The 22,880-nt window shown below is 45.2% G+C and overlaps 1 protein-coding gene across 1 annotated transcript in view; it reads right to left on the reverse strand.

Annotated features, from left to right (window-relative positions):
- Positions 1 to 22,880, reverse strand: part of ACTN3 (actinin alpha 3) — a 54,751-nt gene that overhangs the window by 22,925 nt on the left and 8,946 nt on the right. The window contains exons 2-4 of the mRNA XM_061605792.1: positions 5,527 to 5,641; positions 3,966 to 4,085; positions 680 to 766 (exon numbers count right to left, since the gene is read on the reverse strand). Coding sequence (XP_061461776.1) covers positions 680 to 766; positions 3,966 to 4,085; positions 5,527 to 5,641 — 322 coding nt within the window. The remainder of the gene's footprint in view (positions 1 to 679; positions 767 to 3,965; positions 4,086 to 5,526; positions 5,642 to 22,880) is intronic.

Genomic DNA, 22,880 nt, shown 5'->3' on the forward strand with positions numbered 1-22,880 from the left:
AAACAGATGCTCTATCACTGAGCTATGGCTCTGTCTAGCTGAGACCTGGGAACTGAGAAAGCTGCCTCATACTGAGTCACACCACTAGCCCATCTGCCTCAGTATTGTCAACACTGGCTGGCAGCAGCAGCAGCTCTCCAGGGTTTCAGGCAGGAGTCTTTCCCAGGCCTACCTGGAAATGCCGAGGATTGAACCTGGGACTGTCTTTCTGCATGCAACGCATGTGTTCTACGACTGAGCTACAGCCCTTCCACAAAAAACGAAAGTAAGATTCCAGTCCTCATGATTCTGAAAAAAAGGGCTAATTTAAATACGGACATAGGGAGCTATCTTCTACCAAGTCAGACTATCAGATCACCTGGCTTAGCAATGTTGACAATGACTGGCAGCAGCAGCTCTCCAGGGTTTCAGACGGGGATCTCTCTCCCAACCCTACTTGGAGATGCCGGGTACTGAACCTGGAACTCTACAAGCATAGCAGATGCTCCAATACTGAGCTATGGCCCTTTTCCTTAAGAAAAGGAAATTGGATTCCTACACTGAGCAGGGGGTTGGACTCGATGACCTTATAGGCCCCTTCCAAATCTAGAACTCTGTGACTCTATGAAAAAAAACCCCAGCAGACTGGGATTACGCGAGAGACAAAAGTCTCGCCCTTGCACAGGCCCTCGTAGCTCACCTTCCACCGAGATGTCCTGGATGGCAAATCGAAGGATGATTGTCCAGATCATACCCAGAGTCATCTTCAGGTTCCCATCCACGATTTCTGGAACAGCAGGAGGGGGGGGGAGGAGCTTACAGAACAGCAGAGGATGGGGAAAGGCCAGGTTAAGAGCAGCCAGGGGCATCTGCTGCTGATGCACCTCCAGATTTTGGGGGGCAAAATCACAGGAACGAAAGAAACAGATTCTCAAAAAGCACCTCAGTTCACTGAAGCCCAGCACATTTCTGGAAATACAGTCTCCTCCTTCAGGGGCAACCTGCGGAAGGATCCTTATCTTGACTTGGGGGCATTTCCAAATCATCCTGATTAGACCAGCCTTCCCCAACCTGGTGCCCATGATGGGAGTTGTAGTCTAATACATTCAGAGGACACCTGGTTGGGGAAATCAAGGCTGGATGCGTCCATTCGTTGATGGTTTGTTGAGATACTGCTTTTTGGCAGCCCAAAGCCCAAACGGATGAAGCACATTTCAGGAGGAGGAAAAGCCTGTCTGTGGCTGTGTTCAACACAATGATAGCTAAACGGAGCCTCGAAGTTCAAAGACAGTAAATCTCTGAGCATCAGTTGTTGGGAGGCAAACAACTTGCAGGGGGGAGTGTATTTGGCCAGTTCAGACCCCATCCATGTAAATGACAAGGTGAATTTTCTGATCCCGCATTTTGTTTGGGCCCTTTTGTGGTCCATTTTCCTGCATCCAGGAGCTCTTGGCAGGCTGCTGGGGTTTTTACCAGCCTGAATTTGGTCTTATCCACTCATTTAGCCACCTCATTGCTGGCTCTGAATTCCAGATAAATAGCTCCAATTCTGGGGTCCCTGATGGCTCAATTTCCAGTTTCTAGCATTGGGATCCTTGGAGGATCTTTCCAGGATGCTTGTGGGCACCTCACTACAGTAATACCTCAGTTAAGGAATCATCCAGGAATGAAGATCCTTTTAAGGAAGGCTTTTTAAAAGGTGAAACTGATCAGCTTTGCTTTGCTATGGATAAACTTTCAAGCCTGTGCCTTTGCTTTCAGGTGAAACTGACTCGTTTGTGTATTTGCTTTGCATTAAAGAGATCTCTTGCTTTCTGCCAGGGCTGGGGAGGGAAGGATCCAATTTAGTCAGAGGAGGGGGAAGGTGGAGGAGCGGGTGGGTGCCAGGTAGGCACTTTTTAAAGCCCCTGTTGAAACTGCCCCCACCACCTATGAGCAGGTATAGAAACCTATCTCTATTATTTCCATGTTATTTCTGCCTCTGGTACCAAAGTTTCTGTTACAGAAGTAATGTCCAGGAACACATCTGCTTTGTTCACTGAGGTATCATGGTATTTACTTTCATCTACAAAAGCAGCAGCGAGGCTGCTGGACATCCCATTAGCAACCATATCACACCTCTGCTAAGCGAGCTGGATTAGCTGCCAATATGCACGTCAAGGTTTGCTTTCAGGATTAAAAGCCCCAGGTTACCTGAGGGATGACCTCACCTTGTCCAGAAACTGCGCTCCTCCTAGAGCAGGGTCAGCCAACGTGGGGCCCTCCGGATGTCACTTAACTCTGAATCCCATCACCCCTGACTATTGGCCATGCTGGCTGGGGATAATAGGAATTGGAGTCCAACAGCGTCAGGAGGCCACTGTGCTGGCTACCCCTGGCTTTCAGCACTGTATGCCCCAGAGGTGTGGTTAGTATGCACTAGAAACTGGAGTTTTAGTGTTGCAGCTCCAGCCCTCTGGAATCAGTTACCAACTGAAATTAGTCCTAGTGTCTTGAGTATCTTCAACTGAAGACATTTTTTTTTAAAAAAAGGCTTTCCCTGAAGTGCAACCTAGTTATGTTATGGAATAATAATATTCCAGTTGTAGAAATGGTTTTATTGCTTTTTGTTTACCGAACCTTTTTATGTTTTGTTTTATTTTCTACTGCTTCAGTAATTTTTTGGTTGTGAAGCAATATATAAATCTGCAAATAAATAAATAATTCCTTTGGGAGGAAAATAATAACAATAATATGCTATCCATTTATTCTTCCCTTTCCCTTGTGTCTTGCTTGTGGGCGACTAGAAATGATCTAGCTGGCCTGTGTGAGAAAGGAGATGCTGAACTAGACAGGCCCTTGGCCTAATCCAGTTGGGCCGTTTTTAGATTCTCAGCCCCTGGGCTCAAATTTAAAGACAAGCCACCATCTCCCAAGCTCAGGCACAACGTCACCTTCCGTCTGCCAAATGAAGATAACCTGCTTTACACGGCTGCTGGAAGAATTACAGAAAGAACCGATATGAAATGCTTTGAAAAAGCACATGATTATGAGAGTCCTTGCTGAAAACTTTGTGCTCTTCTGTTCCAGAGACTGCTCAGCTCCAACAAGCCACCTATGTTATCCTGACTGCCTGAATTTTCTAAGGGTCGTTCAAAATGCTGCTGCCGGCGTGTTCAGCGTGAGGGAACCCAAAAGAGGAGCTTGCACTGGAATGTTTATGGCGTGTTTTAAATTGTTGTTATGTTCATGTAATCAAACTGAGTTACTCATGGATTGTTGTGTTATGTTTTGAAATTATTTAGTTTTCATTGTAATGATGTATTCATTTGTCTTTTTGTTGTTCTGCTGTGAGGCACTTTGAACATATCAGTGAGAAAAGCGGCATATTAACGTGAACAGCAATGGTTTTTTCCTCATTCTTTGTATCTTCTTCTGTGGAATGTTCTGAAGACTCTCAACTGCTGGGTTCTGGCTCGTCCCCGTGCCACCCCAGAAACTGCAGTGTTGCTTTTTCGGGTGGTGGGAGAGGGGGATCCTGTGTGGTACCATGGTGAGGAATTCCTTTTCCACTGCTCAAGAAGGATAAGGAGTCATAAAGCAGGGTGCCATCCTCCTTTTCTGCTGACTTGGGAAAGCAACCTACATTGTCAAAAACACTGTGAGCTGGTTGCCTTGGTCTAGAATGACGGAAAAGTGGACTGTCTCTGACATTTTGCTATGCGTATAAAATCCCATAGAGTAGGGGAGAGCGAGTGAGCCAAGAGCTATCAGGTCACCCTTGTCCTAGACTAGGGTCGGGGAACCTACAAGCATCCCCAGACCTACCTGAAGATGCCAAGGATTGGATGTGGAATGTTGTGCATGCAAAGCAAGTGCTCTACAAGTAGGCTATGTATGGCCCTTCCCCCAGAGATTCCCCACCCGACCTAGACAGAAGAGAGAAGAGTCAGAGCAGGGCCCAGCAAGGCCCACTCCCAGCTTCTCTCGCCACTTCCAACACTCACCCTCAGCCCCGATGGAGACCAGCTTGACCCCCTTGCTGGCGATGAAGTCTAGCGCCTTGTTGACATTGGCGATCTTGTGGAAGCGCATCTTCCCTTTATCCGGCTTTGGCAACCGTTCACCTTGGAGGAGCAACGGAGGAAAAAGAGTCAAAGGCCATGACTCCCGCCTTTGCGGTCTCTCTCTCTCTCTCTCTCTCTCACACACACACACACACACACACACTCAGACCTGCACACCTGTTCACATGCATCAACATCCATTCGTTGCTAACATGGCTAGTAGTAGATACTGCAGGGCAGAAGGAAGATCTGTCATACTGGTAAGATCTCTGGGCGATTTGCAGTAGGTCAGGAAGGATTTTTGACTCCTAATTGTTTAACAATAGCAGCAACAAAAGGACTCCTCCCTGCCTCAGTTGTACTGCTGAAATGGATGGGCTAACCAAGAGCGAATTTTTGTGTAAGGACACTGAGCTCTGTCCTGCAATACTTAGTAATACAAATGGTGAAATGGTATATCAATGATTTAAGCAAACAGATAAAAGAAATCCCTGAGCGTAGAGTTCTAGAATTCTAAGGGCTCCTCCTGGAAACCTGCTTATCTGCTCGCTGGGGTCTTCTGCATCACCTGCTACCAACCTGTTTTTTTTTTTTTTAAACTGGATATGCTGGGAACTTCTGTGTGCAAAGCAAGTACTGCGTCCCAGTCCTTCTCAATCCCTCACCACTGAAATCTCTTAGAATCACAGAATAGTAGAGTTGGAAGGGGCCTGTAAGGCCATCCAGTCCAACCCCCTGCTCAATGCAGGAATCCAAATAAACGCATTCCTGACAGATGGCTGTCCAGCTGCCTCTTGAAGGCCTCCAGTGTTGGAGAGCCCACTACCTCTCCAGGTCATTGGTTCCACTGTCATATGGCTCTAACAGTTAAGAAGTTTTTCCTGATGTCCAGACGAAATCTGGCTTCCTGCAACTTGAGCCCATTATTCCGTGTCCTGCACTCTCGGATGACTGAGAAGAGATCCCGGCCCTCCTCTGTGTGGCAACCTTTCATGTACTTGAAGAGTGCTATCATATCTGCCCTCAGTCTTCTCTTCTCCAGGCTAAACATGCCCAGTTCTTTCAGTCTCTCCTCATAGGGCTTGGTTTCTAGTCCCCTGATCATCCTTGTTGCCCTCCTCTGAACCTGTTCCAGTTTGTCTACATCCTTCTTGAAGTGCGGAGACCAGAACTGGGCACAGTATTCAAGATGAGGCCTAACCAGTGCTGAATAGAGGGGAACTAATACTTCACGCGATTTGGAAACTATACTTCTGTTAATGCAGCCTAATATAGCATTTGCCTTTTTTGCAGCCACATCACACTGTTGGCTCATATTCAGCTTGTGATCAACGACAATTCCAAGATCCTTCTCACATGTTGTATGGCTGAGCCAAGTATCCCCCATCTTGTCTGTGGCTTACTGATTTTGCCTCAACCTCCCCACTCCTGTCCATAATTGACTCTTGTCCCTGGATGGATCTACAGACCATAGCCCTCCCAGAAGCGTGTTTTTTTTTACCTGAAATCACCTCCAGCAAGAGCATGAGCTTAAGGCCATTCCGGAAATCCTCCTCAATGTTCTCAATCTGCGTGCCTGCCTTCCGCAAGTGAGAGTTGCACCAGGCTGTGAATGTCTGTGGAGACAGGTCAGTTCAGTCACTGAATATATACATAACACACTAATTACTGAGGGTTGTATCCAACTTTCGTCATACTCAGAACCATTGAAAATCAAAATGGACTTCAGTTAATCATGTCTGTTGATCTGAATAATTTTACTGTGAAGATGACTTAGTTGAGTGGGATGCAATCTTGTTAAGTTATATTCACTAATAGGCAAAAAAACCTTGCGGGTTAAGATCGTACCTATAGCCCACAGACATTTCTATCAAACTTTAAAAGGCAGGGAAATTGGGCAGCTATAGTGAATGCACCAGGGGAGCATGAGATCTGACCTCCTCTCTGAGTTGTTATACTGCCCTACAAATTTGTCAAAATGCAAACACAATTTGGGTTGGTCTTTCACAGTATACGAGAGCCAGTGCGGTGTAGTGATTAAGGTGTTGGACTACAACCTGGGAGACCAGGGTTCAAATCCCCACATAGCCATGCTCATAGGGTCACCATAAGTCAGAATTGACTTGAAAGCAGTACATTCACAGTACAATCCACTTCCGGTGTAGCTTGGAAGAATTTGGTAACCTGTGCTTCTGAGCATATGGTGAGTGGTGACAACACCTGCAATCAGCCCAAATAATAGAAACAAGACATGTGCAGTGCTGATCTTGTTTTAGCTCTGACTGTTTCTCTCTGACTGTTTTGTGCATCGCCATGAAAATTGACAGGGTTGTTAAGCAAGCATTTCTGAGTTCAGGGCTATAGGTTTTGTAAGGTTTTGTTTTGAAATGAGCTTATGGGAAGCATCAGAATGGCATGGGGGGTATTTTCAATTTAACATTGCGGAATGCGAAAAATCCATGCTGGCCATAGTGTACTGTACAGCCACTCTTCTGGCTGTATAATACAGCTTAATGCCAAAATAGGCTTCTATGCAGTTCACAAAATACCATTGCCTTCCTCTGAGGCTGAGGGGCAGTGACTGGCCCAAGGTCACCCAGGGAGCTTCATGGCTATGTGAGGATTCGAACCCTGGTCTCCCAGGTCGTAGTCCAACACCTTAACCACTTAACCACTATACCACACTGGCATCCATCATTAAAATATGCAATAATACAATCCCATTAAAACAACACAGCAATTAACTCAGGTTGAGAGAGCAAGGAAATGCCCGTATAAACAGGTATGTCTTCAACAGCTGGTGGAATGACAATACAATATATATAAACTGCTTTTCTATTGGGGGGGCCATGGTATGAAGACCTCCAAATCAAGATGGACATATTATTAGGCACACACCCAAATTCCCCAAGCTTTGAGAGGTTTTTTGGGTTCCATCAATTATCTGGGACCAGCTTCCTTTGGAAGGAGGTCATTTGAGGCTTATGGTCATTTTGTAACATTTCTGCTTATTTACAAATACACAGCTTGAGCATAGGTGGTGGTACAGCATTAAACACCCTAACAGACCCCCAAAGTTTGCCTGATCCCACATCAGAACTTCAGACTGAGAGGCAGACAGCACCTTAAGATTCTTGAAGAGAGCAACTCAACACCTCCACTGAGCGTTCCTCTGAATATCAGCCACGGAGGATCACCAGTGGAGAGGAGAGAGCTGTTGCACTCAAGTCCTGCTTGCAGGCTTCCCATGGGCATCTGGCTGGCCACTGTGAGAACAGGATGCTGGACTGTGATGGCCCTTCTTATGCTCTCTGTGTTTTCTTCCAGCCTCATTCAAATTGCCAATCTACTGTCGTTTACACGTCTCCAGCTAGGGGAGGGGGAGAGAGATGGGGGAAGAAAGACACACACCCTTCTCCAAAATGGCTCTCCCCTTCCAGAAGGAGTCTCTGGCCATTTCCTGATCATTCAAAGGAAGATACTCTACACTACAATTAGACCTGATCACCTTAATTTACCTAATAATAGAACAAGCCCAGCCAAACTGACCTGGCAGGTTTCAGACCCAGCAATCCTCTCTCTTTGAATCAAGAACCACAGAATTGGAAGGGACCCTGAGAGATCATCCAGGCCCATCCCCAAAACTCGCAACAATATACCTGTGGGAACCACTTGTCTGAAATTCGGCGTTTTAGCTGTCACCAGGAATGGAGAAAACGACAACATCCTTAATGCAGCTTTCAGGTTTTGAGGCACCCGGCTGACCGAGTGCTTTGGTATTTTTCCAGCCTGTCCTCCTGCTTTACAGGCAATGTTGTTTCAAGCTTTCTGCTTCCACTCAATCAAAAGCCTCCCCCTCGCTAATATTCCAAAACAGCCTTCCCCCACCTGGTGACCTCCAGATGCTTGCACCACAACTCCCACCAGCTTCAGCTAGCAATGCCTTCCTCTTCTAACAGCATTGGCTTGTGGCTATACCTAAGGCATTTTCAGATGATGCAAAAGGTCCCAGTCCTATCCCTAGTCCGGTGCCAACAATGCTGTAACCTCCAACACTAAAGTGCATGTATATATGTAGATGGCAGAGGCTGGTCTATTAGGGCGAAGGGGATGCTGCCCTACCAACCTCAGCTTGCCCACAGCCAGTCCCACTGCCTGTCTTCTTACTTACCATCAGTCATTGGTTCTGGCTCCATCTACTGTTAGCTTCCCTGCCTTCCGCCCTACCATTCCCAGGCCTGGTGCCAAAGGGCGGCCAGATTGGGCACTGGACAAGGGCCTCTGCAGCTGACCAAGGACCTCTATGGCTGGGGCTGGGCTGGTGGAGCTCTCTGCCAGCATTGGGGCGAGGGACATGATGGCAAATTGTGACTGGATCGTGGAACAGGAGCTCTGCTCTCCCAGGCAAAACCGCCCCTGCACGCTCACGCAGCCGGTGCATGCTTAAATACGCCTAGTCACACCACCTCTTGCATCACTGGATCAGCATGCTGCACATGCATGTCCACCATCACCCAAGATCTTGGGTGATGGCAAGCATGCCTGCTGAAGCAGCAACACAAGAGGTGCCGTGACCAGGAGTATTTAAGCAAGCATGTGCGAGGGAGGTTCAGGTGCACAGACAAGATCTGGTGCTATCCCTGACCATTTCCAGTGGGCACCAGCCACCAGTGTATGTCAGATCCACATCCCCCATACATTGAGATCACATCCAACACACACTTAAAGCACATGACTCTCCTCTATATTACAGTGTGTGTGTGTGTGCGCGGGCTGCAGCATGTATCACTTTACCTCTTTGTAATAAAAAACCTTTCTTTATTCTTCTAACAGACCACACCAGAGTGCAGAAATAATTGGTCTGTTAAAATTTTTCAAATTCAAATTTTATTTAATTACAGTCATAGACCCAGTCAGCTAAAAAACAAGGATTTGTATACATATTGTGCGTACAAATACAAATACATGAAGATATCATTTAAAATAAGATATGAAGATATCATTTAAAAATAAGAGTATCAACAGCATTAAACGCATTGCACATGTCTTTTCCGCAGCACCTGCGCTATATAAAGGAATTTAGCAACTGCTTCAGTTGTGGATTTATTTTTGTCAGACAAAAGATGGAAAAGTATCTGTTCTGGATGTTTATTAGAGAGTCCAGAAGTAAGTGGAGAGATAATTTTAGTTTTTAAATCCTTATATAGCTCACTCTAAAAGAATGTGATCTAGGGTTTTGGGGGTATTAGCATTGCAAATTCAATAGCGTTTAACATAAGGGATACCTTGAAAACGGCCTGTAAGCAGAGCAGAGGGTAGGCAGTTGAATCTTGCTCTGGAGAACAGGAACCTATATTGCGAAAAGTTTAGCTGTTCTAAATAAGGCATATGAGATGGGAAGCTAAAATTCAAACCAAGTTGAAGGGGGGAACAATATGTTAATGCCTTAGAAAATAAATACTGCTGGGGTCTGTTAAAAAAATAAAGAAACTTAAGGTTTATTACAACAAAGAGGTAAAATGATATATGCTGCAGCAGCCATGCAGCTTCTACTCAGGAAGCCATTGCTAACTGACTGAGAACAAAGACAGAAAGAGAAAGGAGGAAGGGGAGGAGCAAAGCCTGCAAAAACAACAAACACTTTAGCATCAGCAGAGGGAAGAATAGATTGCCTTTCTATCTATCATCCTTACTGGGTCAGGTAGCTTCTTATATACATTGGCGCTTTACTCCCAACGTATATAAGGTTGGAGTTCCCTGTGCCTGGAGAAGGGGGTGAATGTAAAATATCGATTAAATAGGTCCAGTTGGAGCATACAGGGTCATACACTGACAGATGCCCTCAGCCTGTTCCATAGCAACCTGCTCTCCCTCCCCAAGCCATGCCTGGCCAAATTTAGAGCTGGCCCTAAAGTGCCTGCAATGAAGCAAGTTTCATGTAATGCCCTGAGTCTGCAGGAGATCTTTATGGTCAGCCACCTGGCACCAACAGGAGGGAGGGGCAGAGGAACAGTGGTGTTTGCTGACCATCCCAGGGTGGTGAGCTCAAATGATGTACTGCAAAAGTATACGGTGGAGGACGGGGCCGGAGGACGGGGGGACACGATGGGCTGACACAACCGCCAGCTCCAGCTGGCGAGCTCCCCCACCCCCTTGCCATTCCCCCAGTGGCATCTTGGCTCTGGGGCAGGAATGGGATTGTGCATTCCTAAAGGTTTGGGCCCTGAACTTGCCATAGCTTCAGAATACATAAATAAATAAAAATCAGTCTCTGTAAACGATCCTCGATTAGAGTTGTGGCAGACAAAAATTAAACAGGGCATTTTCTTTCAGGGAGGTTACATGATGACGAGCATTCATCCAGAATTCATCTTGATTTGCTTAATTATTCATTCATCTCACACTTTTCAGTGCTTTCCTAACTGCAGAAAGTCTGGGTTGTTGTTTTTGAGAGAGGAAAAAAACAGTGGACTTTTGACAACAGAGGTCTAATCCACTTTAATTGCACAAATCTAATTATCCAGTATGTGCTTGAATTCCTCTTACAAAATAGTCTAGAGGTGACCTTACTCTTTACAAACTTACAGCTAGTACACACATACATCGTCTAGTTTAAAAGTTAAACCACAGAAAGTACCTTTAAAAAGAAACATACACTATAAGCATACTATGACTTCCAAGTCTGTTTGCATATCTGTCTGTCTGATTATTAGAAATCATGCACTTGATCATTTGGTGAGACATTTGAAGGTGTATTCAGTTAGTTCCTACTCAGAGCAGACCCACTGAAATTAATGGACCTAGTTTTGTCCTAACTGCAATGGGTCTACTCTGAGTAGGAGGACTAGTACTGAATACCACCTATTATTATATAAGCATCATTAAAATTCTTGGGAATAAGGAGTCTCTCCATCCCTGCTAAGAAGTTTGGGTTGTCTCCAATGTTAGTCCACTCAGAGTAGACCCATTGAAAATGATGGGCATGGCTAACTTAGGGCCATTCATGCCAAGGGGTCTATTCTGAGTAGGGCTACAATTAGCAACAACCCTTTATTTTGCTGCAATACACACATAATACAGAGGCCACCATGATCTTCTAAGCAGGCTACCATGATCTTCTCTATTGTTGTTGTTGTTAACCTCCCCTTCACCTTCAGATCCCAGAGCAGGTTACAACAGTTTAAAATGTATCATTAAAATAATTAAAAGCAACTTAAAATCACAGACATCACAGAAAATAGGGTGAATCCTAAAATATCTCTCTCTTGGCTGTCAAAGACCGGGTTAAAGAGGTGCATTGTCAGCATTCACCATAGTGAAGTTGCCAAACGCACCTCTGTGGGGAGCGAGTTCCACAACTTAGGGGCCACCCCAGAGAAGACCCTCTCCCAGGCCTCCGCCCTCCGAACTTCTGAGGGCGGTGGAATTACCAAGAAGAATTGACCCTCTCTCCAGCCACACCCTTCACTAGCTCTGCTTTGCACCCTTCCTGAGTGTTGTCGCCTGGCAGTCCCTGGAGCGTGCCCTTGAGCTCGGATAATGCGTCTTGCTCGCCAGGATGGAGCACAGAGACAGGGGCGTATGTAGAAGTTAGCCTACTGTACAAAGGCAAAACTAATATTCTTTGTTCCACCCACGTTTTCCTCTGACCCCATGAAATATGGCCCTCAGAAGGTTGTTCGGAACAGAATGTAGCCCTCGGGCTGAAGGAAGCTTCTCTATCCCTGTTCCAGGAAGTGGGAGTCAGGGCAACCTTTTTGTCAACTCCAGGGTTTTGACCTTGCAGATGTTTTCAAGGTGATACAAGAATCCAGGAAAATAAGTTGAGAAGGGACTTGCTCCTTCCCCAACCCTCAGCCTTCTGTTGGTGGTGATCTATATTGCAGAGGACTTCCAAAGACAAGCCACTTGCCATATGAAAATATGGGGGACTTATGGAATCATAGAATAGTAGAGTTGGAAGGGGCCTATAAGGCCATCCAGTCCAACCCCTTAGCAATGCAGGGATCCAAATCAAAGCATTCCCGACAGATGGCTGTCCAGCTCCCTCTTGAATGCCTCCAGTGTCGGAAAGCCCACTACCTCGCTAGGTAACTGATTCCATTGTTGACTTAGGAGGACTCTGCCCTGTTTTTACATCTTCCTTGACATTCACAACACTCTTGTTGGTTAATTTGGCAACTGGTTAAGACCAACCCACAGAAGAGAGGAAATGAATGTTAACGATCAGTTCAGTAGATGAAGGTTGTTGTCATGTGGCCTCAAAGGAAAAGAGCGCCACGGTTTGGTCAAGAGCAGTGGCTCCCAAACTTTTCCCCCCATGGAAACGCTTTGTTATTTCTCCCTTCTGTTTTAGCCGTTGCACTGTGCTACGCGTTATCATTTGAATTTTAAATTGTATTTTTATTACTTCTTTTATTTCTTACATACTGTGTTTTGTTGCATGACAGTTTGAATTCTGTGGAACTCTGGAGTTCAAATTGCAGTACAATTAAATGCAGTCTGAGAAAAAAGCAATACAGATAGAATTAAAATTCAATATGAATGTACTGTCTCCTGCCTTCATCCTCAGGTCCACAGACACACTGTGGACCAGCTGAATGAAACTTGCAGACCATTAGTGGTCCATAGACCACAGGGTGGGAACCTCTGATCCAGACTATCAGTGCAATCCTGCACGTCTACTCAAAAGCTGGGGATTAGTGATGAATTGTCCTTTAACCTTTAGCTTTCGTTGTCTCTCATTGTAAAATAAATGTCCCAAAATGGGAGAAAAATATGGGAGGGCAACTCATAAAACACTGGAATGCAGTGATCTGACCAGGGTGTTGCCTGGATTCTCCATAAAACGTTAAGGGTCTACAGGAAGATAATTTCAGGAAAAAGGACTTGTGTGCCAGCAACCTTGGAATGATCCCTACAATCTGCAGTCATGCTTTTCTTTAAAGGAAATGCAGAAAGCACAGCTCTTTGCAAGAGAGCAGGCAAACACCAGACGATGGATGTATGGCTAGATAGTAAAATGGGTTAAGTCTTGACTCCCCTGCAAATGATAATAATTGATAATAATAATAATAAATAATAAATGCTAATAATTTGGAGGTGGACACCATCCCCAAATGATAATTGGTCATGCAATGGAATTTGGGATTCATTTTACTGAGAATTCAGTTACTTGGTAGAAACAGCAATGTGAGAGGTTAGAAGTTGGTCTGTTTAGTGGTGACCCTCCAAGGTTTCAGAGTGTTTTCTGGCCCTACCTGGAAATGCCAGGGACTGAACCGGGGACCGTTTGCTTGCCAATCCCATGCTCAGAGCTACGGTCCTTCCCCTGAAGGGCTGCTAGGAGTGGGGCAGAGTAACCTGAGCATGGAAAGGGAGCAATCTGACTATTTGAGTCACATGACAGAGCTAAGATCTCAGTCATGCCTTTCTGGATGTATTCATCTGCTGAATAGGTATTATTAACCTATTCTTCAATGACAGAATAGATAGAGCAACATTTGCTCCTTGCACCCCTCCAAACTCCTGCCCCCAGGCACTTTGTCCATTCCACAGATTCTTATTGAATCCCCTGATTCCTCCTCCCTCCTGAACCCTTTTCCTTTTGTGTCACATCTCTTAGATAGTGAGCCTAAAGGCAAAGACTATCTTGATATCTATAAGGTGGTCTGGGAGCCTTTCCCCCCCCAAAGGGCTAATGAATGCTAATAGTGATGCTAACTACAATAATATTAGCATTATAATTATTTTCAAAAAGGAGAGACGTGCATTATAAGCAGGAAATGAAATGGAAGGAACTCCTAAAAATAAGCAAAGGTTTTACAGAAACATAGGCCTGTTTCCTATTTTAAAAACATGTTGAGCTGTGTCTGCACTTTAGTCTATTTCAAGGGGCTCCTTGGAGGCGAGTATTTTAGGACAGGAATGTCACAGGAAGCTTCTCAGTGACCTGAATTAGATGGCTTTTGGACCAAAAATAAATGAACAGGGATTCTTCCAGGCCGAGAACTTGTCCTGAGCCTCTAGGTGCACCACAAATTGATTGAATCCTGTTTGATTTTTAAACCCAAATCTAAATATTTTTAAAGAGTTGCTTAAGCCTAGAAACAACTGCCCTAAATTCTTGCAGTTTTATGTCTTTTGACACCCCAGTCACATCTACAGCATACATTTAAAGCACACAAATTCACCCAAAGAATTCTGGGAACTGTAGCTTAAGGGAAGCTGGGAATTGTGAGGAGATGAACTACAGTTCCCAGGATTCTTTGGGAAAAGCCATGTGCTTTAAATATGCTTTACCCATTACATCCCAATGACGTCAGTGGGAGAGAGCTAAGGACATACTCAACACGCCCTTCCAGTTGAATGCAACAGGAAGTCTCCAGCTTCTTGGAGGATATGGCTGCGTACACACACACAAACCATGCATTTGAAGCACATGGCTTCCCCCCAAGGAATCCTGGGAACTGTCATTTGTTAAGGGTGTTAGGAGTTATAGCTTTGTAGGAGGTGAACTACAGTTCCCAGGATTCTTTGCAAGGAAGCCATGTGCTTTAAATGTGTTTTAAATGTACAGTGTGCATGCACTGCAGCCACTATGTGTAACACATTAATAAATAATGATAATGCCTGCTTTCTGTAGCCCAGGTATGGGGAACCTGTGGCCCTGCAGATGTTGAACTCCAGCCCCATCAGTCCTAGCTAGGGTTGCCAGGTTCTTGGCCTGAGACTGATCCTGTATCTTTAGGAGAAGAGAAAGTCAGCCAAGTGCAGGTGTTCTGGCAACCCTGTAATGGAAAAACCACAAGGTGGAATTCTCCCTTCCCCCTGCCCAACTTTTAAAGACCTCTTGGTTGCCAGGCCCGGCCTCCAAGAGCTCTTCTGTATCTTTAAAAGTTGTGCAGGGGGAAGGGAGAATTCCACCTTGTGGTTTTTCCCATTACAGCATTGCAAGAACACCAGCACTTGGCTGACTTTCTCTTCTCCTAAAGATAAAGGATCAGTCACAGGCCAAGAACCTGGCAACCCTAGTCCTAGCCCGCATGGCCAAGGATCAGGGATGAGGGATGATGGGAACTGGAGTCCAGCAACATCCAGAGGGCCACAGGTTCCCCCATCTCTGCCATAGACCCTGAGGGGGTCCTACAGGCAGATGCTCTCGCTTCCACCTCCACAAAATACCAAAAGCTGTCATGACACCTGAAGCTGCAATCCCAAGCCCATTTACCTGGGAGTAAACCCCACTGAAGTCAGTAGGACTAACTTCTAAGTAGACATGGTTAGGAGTGTATGTTACACAGCAGCTTCTTATTCATAGGAAACTGCTTTACACCTAGTCAGACCACTGGTCCATCTAGCTCAATATCATCCACACTAACTGGCAGCAGCTCTCCAGGATTTCAGACTAGATTCTCTCCTCGCCCTACCTGGAGATGCCAGGGATTGAACCTGGGACCTTCTGCATGCAAGGCAGATCCTCTGCCATCGAGCTATTTACTTGAAGCATTTATATACTGCTGAATCATTTGCAGTTCTAAGCGATGTACATAAAAACAAGCCACGCATGAAATAAACAACAGAAAAATAAAGTCATCATAAAACCAAACATCACCTGAAAATGCCTGCTGGAACAAGAATGGCTTAAGCATGTGCTTGAAGTTCAACAAGGAGTTGGGAGGGAGTTCCACAGGGCTGGGTCCATTACACAGAACACACGTCTTCTAGTCATTACAAGCCATGCATCTGAGCCATGGGGGATCACCAACAAAGATTCCCCCAAGGATTTCAGTGATCGGGCTCGGATATAAAGGATCAGGTGGTCCTTAACACTACAGCCCTTCCCCTGCTCTTTCAGCTCGGCCCTGGACCGAGGCTGCGTACACACCATACCTTTCAAGCACATTCCCACTGCCCCCCTCCAAAAGAATCATGGGAACTGTAGTTTACCCCTCACAGGGGCAGTGGCGGGGGAGGGCATGCTTTGAATGTGCTTTGAAGGTATATGCAGCCTGGAAGCTGGAGCAGGAGGGAAATGTTCCCCCACTCTGGTCTAGATGATGTACAGTGCCATCCTATGCATGCCTACTCAGAAGGAAATCCCACTGAATTCAATGGCACTTTCTCCCAGGTAAGTGGGTAGAGAATTGCTGCTTTAGGGGGAAGATGGAGATCACATCGTGCCTGTCAGTCATGGGCATGGGCCAGCCTCTCCTTTCTTCACAGTTGGATTGACTGCTGTATACACCATAAAATTGTAACAAATAAAATAAAAAAATAATTTAAAAAATTGAATACTGCCTCAGCTGTGCGTCTTGCTTGCCCATCTATGCTTATTGTTTTAATTGCCTGATTCATGTCTATCCATATCCATTTATGGGCTCCTTTGGTGTTGGGAGTAAAGCACCAACGCACATTACAAGTGATCTGAACTGGGGGGAGGGGGGGATCTATTCTTCCCTCTGCGGATTCCTCCTCTAAAGTGTTTGTTATTTTTGCAGGCTTTTCTTCTCCCCTTCTCTTCCTGTCTGTTCTCAATTAGTAAGGGCTCTCTAAGTACAAGCTGCATGGCTTCTTCAGCATGGGATTTATTTATTTATTTATTTATTTATTTATTATTAAATTTGTTAGTCGCCCATCTGGCTGGTTGTCCAGCCACTCTGGGCGACGTACAAGATAAAAGAGGATATTTTTCCTCTTTAAACTTTACATTTCTTTATTCTTTCAGCTACCAGTCTTAACAAACCAGTTATTTCTGCACTCCACTGCAATGTATATAATATACAAAAACTCTTAACATTTGGGAGGAATTTATAAATTTAATAAATACATAAACAATTCATACCCTTCGTACATTTTAATTTTTTAGTACAAAACTGTTCCAGGATGGGGGGGGGTTCTTGGTGACAGCATGGATACTAGCCAGTCCATGCTTACCCAGTCAGCATTTGCTGCAAACGTGCAGAATTTAAGTGGTGCTGTTTTTTAACACTCAACCCTGGAAGAAGAGTTCACAGGACTGAACACATCCAAACTAGGCCTCCTCCTCTAAAAATGTTCTGCCTGCCTTTGCCCTGAAGAAAAAAAAGATGCATGTCTCTACACAGGAGAAACGGAAAAAGCTGCAAAAGCAGATGAAGACCCAACAAATGGAGCCTGAAATATGTTTCAAATGCCAGAGCAAATGGGACCGTTTTCAGGTATGGGGAAGCTGTGGCCCTCCAGAGGTTGTACGACGCCCATCAGGCCCAGGCTCCCACCCCCCAGCCAGCATGGCCAATCATCAGTTTCTCACCTATGCTCTGTGCTGTTCGTGAGGGGGAAACAGTGGCTAGTGTTCAACACTTCCTGAAGACCCATCTATTTAATCAGGATTTTATCATACTGTATTTTTAAAAATTGATTTATATTTTATTTAATGTTTTACCGATGGATTCTAAGAACGTAAAAAGAGCCCTACTAGATCAGGGCAAAGGCAGCCCTTCTAGTCCAGCATCCTGTTCACAGACTGGCCAACCAGATGACCCTATGGGAAGCACACAAGCAGGACCTGAGTGCAAGAGCAACTCTCCCCAACTGTGATTCCTACCAGCTGGCATTCAGAGATACCTTGTTTTTATTGATGCATTTAGTTGTAGTTTTGGTTATACTGTTGAAGATTTTTTTTTTAAAAAAGGACATGATCTGATTGTGTTTCATGTACACCACTTAGGGACTCCACATATTAATCTATTGTTGATGTTGTTCTTGTTGCTCAGCAAAAGCCAGATGCAAAGTGGTTCAGATGCTTAGCGTTTGTCATCCTTTGTCTAACCACTATTTTGGCTTTTACCCAGTTTGTAGGTTCGCCAAACTGTACACCCGTTTATCTCATGACTGTATGATGTGTGTCTTTGGCACCCACAATGGGAAGCTATTTCCAGCCTCGCTAGATGAGGCTAGCCAACTTGAGCATCTCCTCACAGGTGCTTTTGTCATGCCTGGAATGGCCCAGCCTGATATCATCACCACCACCACCGCTTACTAGGCTTGAGAGATCTGGTGGCAGCCGCAGAGTACTGCAGAAGGGGCAACCCCATCCAGTGTGTCCTGCTTAGGGAAGCCAAGAGATGCTCAAACGCAAAGTGGAAGAGGGTTGGGGGCACTGAGGGGAGGGGTGGACATTGTTGCTGACCCTGCCTGCCTTCAGTCCTCTAAAGTGTCTGTGTGGACTAGTGTTGAATTAACTTAGCAGAGTTAGCACACACAGCTTTGAAGGCGGCTGTATGTTGACCGCTGTATGAGCAGCCTTCCCTTAGGTTCCAGATACCACACAGAAACTTTTGCTATGGAAAAAAAAATGCTTGGTTTATTATAAGAAATGTACACTTGGACAGAAAAGAGTTCCTAGTTCTAGCTAGGGATGGGTGAGAATTTCGATTCAGTTTGAATTTCAAGCAGAATTTATCAAATTCGCTCTTTCCGAATCAGTATGAGAGCCAAAGCGCAGCCATCCTTCGAAATTCACATTTATTAGAATTTTGGGATGCAGTTCGCCAACTACACAACATTTACAAAAATGCATATATTAGGGAAAAGTGTGCGTAACAATGAATATTAGTGAAAATAGCATGCAAGAAGACACGATGTGGTGAGAAATGGCTTGCAGACATGTGTACCTTTGTCAAAATTGCCTACAAAAATGTGTTTATTTGGAGAAATTCGCACTAGAACGATGGAGAATTTTCATGAGGATTTTTTTAAAAAAATTGCAGATTACTGCAGAAATGCAGAGAACTGAATTTAATATTAGGAAAGTGAGAAAGGGAGAGAACCGAAATTGACAGATCTTTCCATTCCTAGTTGTAACTCACTGAGTCACCTACTGCAAAGCATTTCCATTGGCTACACCTGGAGGGGCAATGGATTGATCTGTCAATCCGTTGCGAAATCTGTTTGAAGCTGAATTTTAAAAAAACAACACACTCGAGCTGATACCACCAAAAAGGGATGGGGTTTGACTAGTGTTGTATGCTCTCATTTTCAGAAAAGAGAGGTGGAGTGGAGATGCACTGAAACCAGCAGAACAGTGTGTCCTCATCCTAAGTTGGAGATGCAAAGAGCCATGCTTGGTCTTTCATCTTTACAGAGAGATAAAAAGATCTCTTTCTCTTGTGGTCTGTCAAAGAAGAAAGGAGGAGTCAGGGAGGTCAGCATCCCTAAGAGTCTCAGTCTATTAATAGAAGGAAGTTCAGCACAGAATGGTCCGCCCCCAGAGACTAATGAATCCTGAAGGTTTTCAAAGGGCTCTGGGGGATTTTCCGGCTGATAAGACTGGCGCTCCTGTCGAAGCCCTGGTTGAACTGTGGAATGCGGAGATGACTCGGGCTGTTGATACGATCGCTCCTGCGCGCCCTCTTCTGTGTAGAGCTCATACAGCCCCATGGTACACTCCAGAGCTGAGAGCGATGGAACAAGATAGGAGGCGGCTTGAGCGGAAGTGGAGACGAACTCCCGATGGATGCAATCATGCGCTGGTAAGTGTGTCCACTAAGCAGTATTTAGAAGCGGTGAGGGTGGCGAAAAAACAATATTTTGCTGCCACTATTAGGTCATCTCTTTCCCGCCCAGTGGAGCTGTTCAGAGTTGTCCGAGGGTTACTCTATACTAGCACTCAGGACATGGTAGGGTCATCGATGGTCCGCTGCAATGAGTTCGCTGGACACTTCCAGAATAAGATCTTATGCATCCGCCAGGACTTAGACTCCCAGTTTATAGCAGATGATTCGAATGAGGCGTCCGGAGCGCAGTCTTGTCATGTTTTATTGGATGAGTTTCAGTTGGTTCAGCTCGAGGATGTGGACAAGGTGCTTGGACAGGTACGTGCAACCACTTCGGTACTAGATCCTTGCCCCTCTTGGCTAATAAAAGCTAGCAGGGATGGAACATCTGGCTGGGCCAGGGAAGTGATAAATGCCTCTTTACGAGAGGGAGTGGTCCCTGGCTGTCTGAAGGAGGCGGCAGTAAGACCACTCCTGAAAAAACCTTCCTTGGACCCGGAAAATTTCAACAGCTACAGACCAGTAACAAATGTTCCATTCCTGGGCAAGATCTTGGAACGAGTGGTTGCTGGCCAGCTCCAGGCGCTATTGGATGAAACTGATTATCTAGATCCGTTTCAATCGGGGTTTAGGCCCGGTTTCGGCACTGAGACAGCCTTGGTCGCCCTGTATGATGACCTATGTCTATATGAAGCCGTTGAGTGCAGTCATCAGGAGCTGTGGAGTGCGTTGCCACCAGTACGCTGATGACATGGAGCTCTATTTCTCCTTTTCATCCTCTTCAGGTGAGGCTGTCAATGTGCTGAACCGTTGCCTGGCTGCAATAATGGACTGGATGAGAGCTAACAAACTGAAGCTCAATCCAGACAAGACTGAGATGCTGTTGGTGGATGGTTTCTCTGATCGGATGGTGGATATATACCCTGTCCTGGATGGGGTTACACTCCCCCTAAAGGACCGGGTTCGTAGTCTGGGAGTCTTTTTAGATCCTTCCCTGTCACTTGAGGCCCAAGTGGCATCGGTGGCACGGAATGCTTTCTACCAGCTTCGGCTGGTAGCCCACCTACGTCCCTATCTGAGCAGGGAGGACCTAACATCAGTCGTACATGCTCTGGTAACCTCGCGACTGGATTACTGCAATGCGCTCTACGTAGGGCTGCCTTTGAAGACAATTCGGAAGCTACAGCTTGTCCAAAATGCGGCGGCCAGATTAATAACGGGGACCAGGCGGTCGGAACACATAACACCTGTTCTGGCTCGCTTGCACTGGCTGCCAATATGCTTCCGGGCTAGATTCAAAGTGTTGGTTTTAACCTATAAAGCCCTATACGGCGTGGGACCACAATACTTGTCGGAACGCCTCTCCCAATATGAACCTGCCCGTACACTACGCTCTACATCGAAGGCCCTCCTCCGAGTTCCGTCTCATAGGGAGGCTCAGAGGATGGTGACAAGATCTAGGGCCTTCTCAGTGGTGGCCCCCGAATTGTGGAACAGTCTCCCCGAAGAGGTCCGTATGGCGCCGACATTGTTGTCCTTTCGGCGCCAGGTTAAGACCTTCCTCTTTGCTATGGTGTTTTAATATGTAACTTGTTTTAGTTTCAAATTTTGTTGTAATTGTTTCTGATTCCTTGTTTTTACATATGTTTATGTTGTATTTATTATGAGATTTTGAGATGTTTTTGTATTTTTATATTTTGTTGTACACCGCCCAGAGAGCTAATGCTAGTCGGGCGGTATAAAAATCTAATTAAATAAATAAATAAATAAATCAAAGGATATTGAGACAGCTTAGAAGCCTTGGAGGTTCCCCTCCTTGTCTATGTTTTCCCCATGCAAACCCCCAGCAAACTAAATTGCATCCCAACACCTCCAGCATGGAATGGATTTGCTAGTTTTGTACATTGCGAGTGGACCGTTACATGTACCGATGTGTGAGACATTTGATCTTTGCAAATTCCTATACAAAATGTCCTCCTCTGCACCTCTCAGGCTAACATGCAGATCTGTACTAATCTGTCAAGCAGATTTTTCACTTCTCCAAATGTTGCAGGCTCCTCTAGACAACCCATTTTATGGAACATTCACTCTTATCTGCTGGTGCAAAGCTCGCACAGAGGTTAGATTACAGCCAGCATATTGTTGAACATTTGTTCCGATTTGTTTGCAGGGCAACAAATCCACATTTAAAAAAAGGATCTGACTTTTGGCGGTTTGAAAAGTGACAGGAAAACGCAGGGAACAGTGTGAGATGAATGAATGATTACTGGGAAGACGTGTCAACACTCTGCGAGCGAGTCAGGATGAATGCTCCATAAAACTGCCCATAAACAAATCAGAATGAATGCTCAGTAAAGACCAGATATATAAACTAACCTCCGCATAAGCTTCATGCAAGCTAATCAGAATGCATGTTGAATGAAGAGGTCATCTGGAAGATCTCATAGTGAGCTACAATCTTCACATACATTCAGATAACCACAAAACCAACTCCTGGGATGCACGGATCAGTGTATTCTGGTCCAGGAGAATTTCACAAGCATTCATTAATGAGTCTTTATGTTCTGTTTCCATATTAATATGCCTTTAAAAAAATTAATCTACACATTTTTTTCAATTTAAATATTTGTATTTTCTAACATATTACACATTTAGAAATGTATTTTATCATAAAATATACATTTTAAAATGCATTTTGGCATGTATTTTGAGCTGAAATTGCAAAATTCAAAGGGTAATTACAATTACAACCCACACATTAGTTTGGAAAGTGTTAATGGGGTCAATTTGCATCAGAATTCAGAAAGCTCAGATTCCTCAGGCATCTAAATTCTCACTCTCTGCACCAAAATATCTTGTCAACGTGAACAACATCCAAAATGGCTGTATAATGGATGCCACAGGTGGTGTTCCGTAGAACGAACCTCTGTGGCAGCCTCTTCCCTTTTCTTGCCTGAATGGGCAGCAGCTGAGAGGGAAAATAGGCCTGAAGAAGACAACAGTCACGTCAAGGCTGCACGGCTTGACAAGAAGAGGTCCCAGATCGCTAAGACTCACTCAGTTAATATAAGATTCTGGCCAGGAGATCGCCTTGTCCCTTTTTTCTTTATCTTCACAACAACCCTGTGAGGCAAGATGCCATTTTATGGATGAGGAAAAGTATAGCTGACAGACAGTGCCTAAAACACCCTCCCAGGAGAATATACATCAGGGATGGGCTACCTGAGGCTCAGGGTCCAAGTGTGGCCCTCCAGACCTCTCTATTTGGCCCTTGGAATTCTCCCCAGACTATCCCTAGGATTTTGCACTCACTGAC

The sequence above is a fragment of the Rhineura floridana genome, chromosome 22 (genome assembly GCF_030035675.1).
Source record: "Rhineura floridana isolate rRhiFlo1 chromosome 22, rRhiFlo1.hap2, whole genome shotgun sequence".
In the NCBI taxonomy this organism is placed as follows: domain Eukaryota; kingdom Metazoa; phylum Chordata; class Lepidosauria; order Squamata; family Rhineuridae; genus Rhineura; species Rhineura floridana.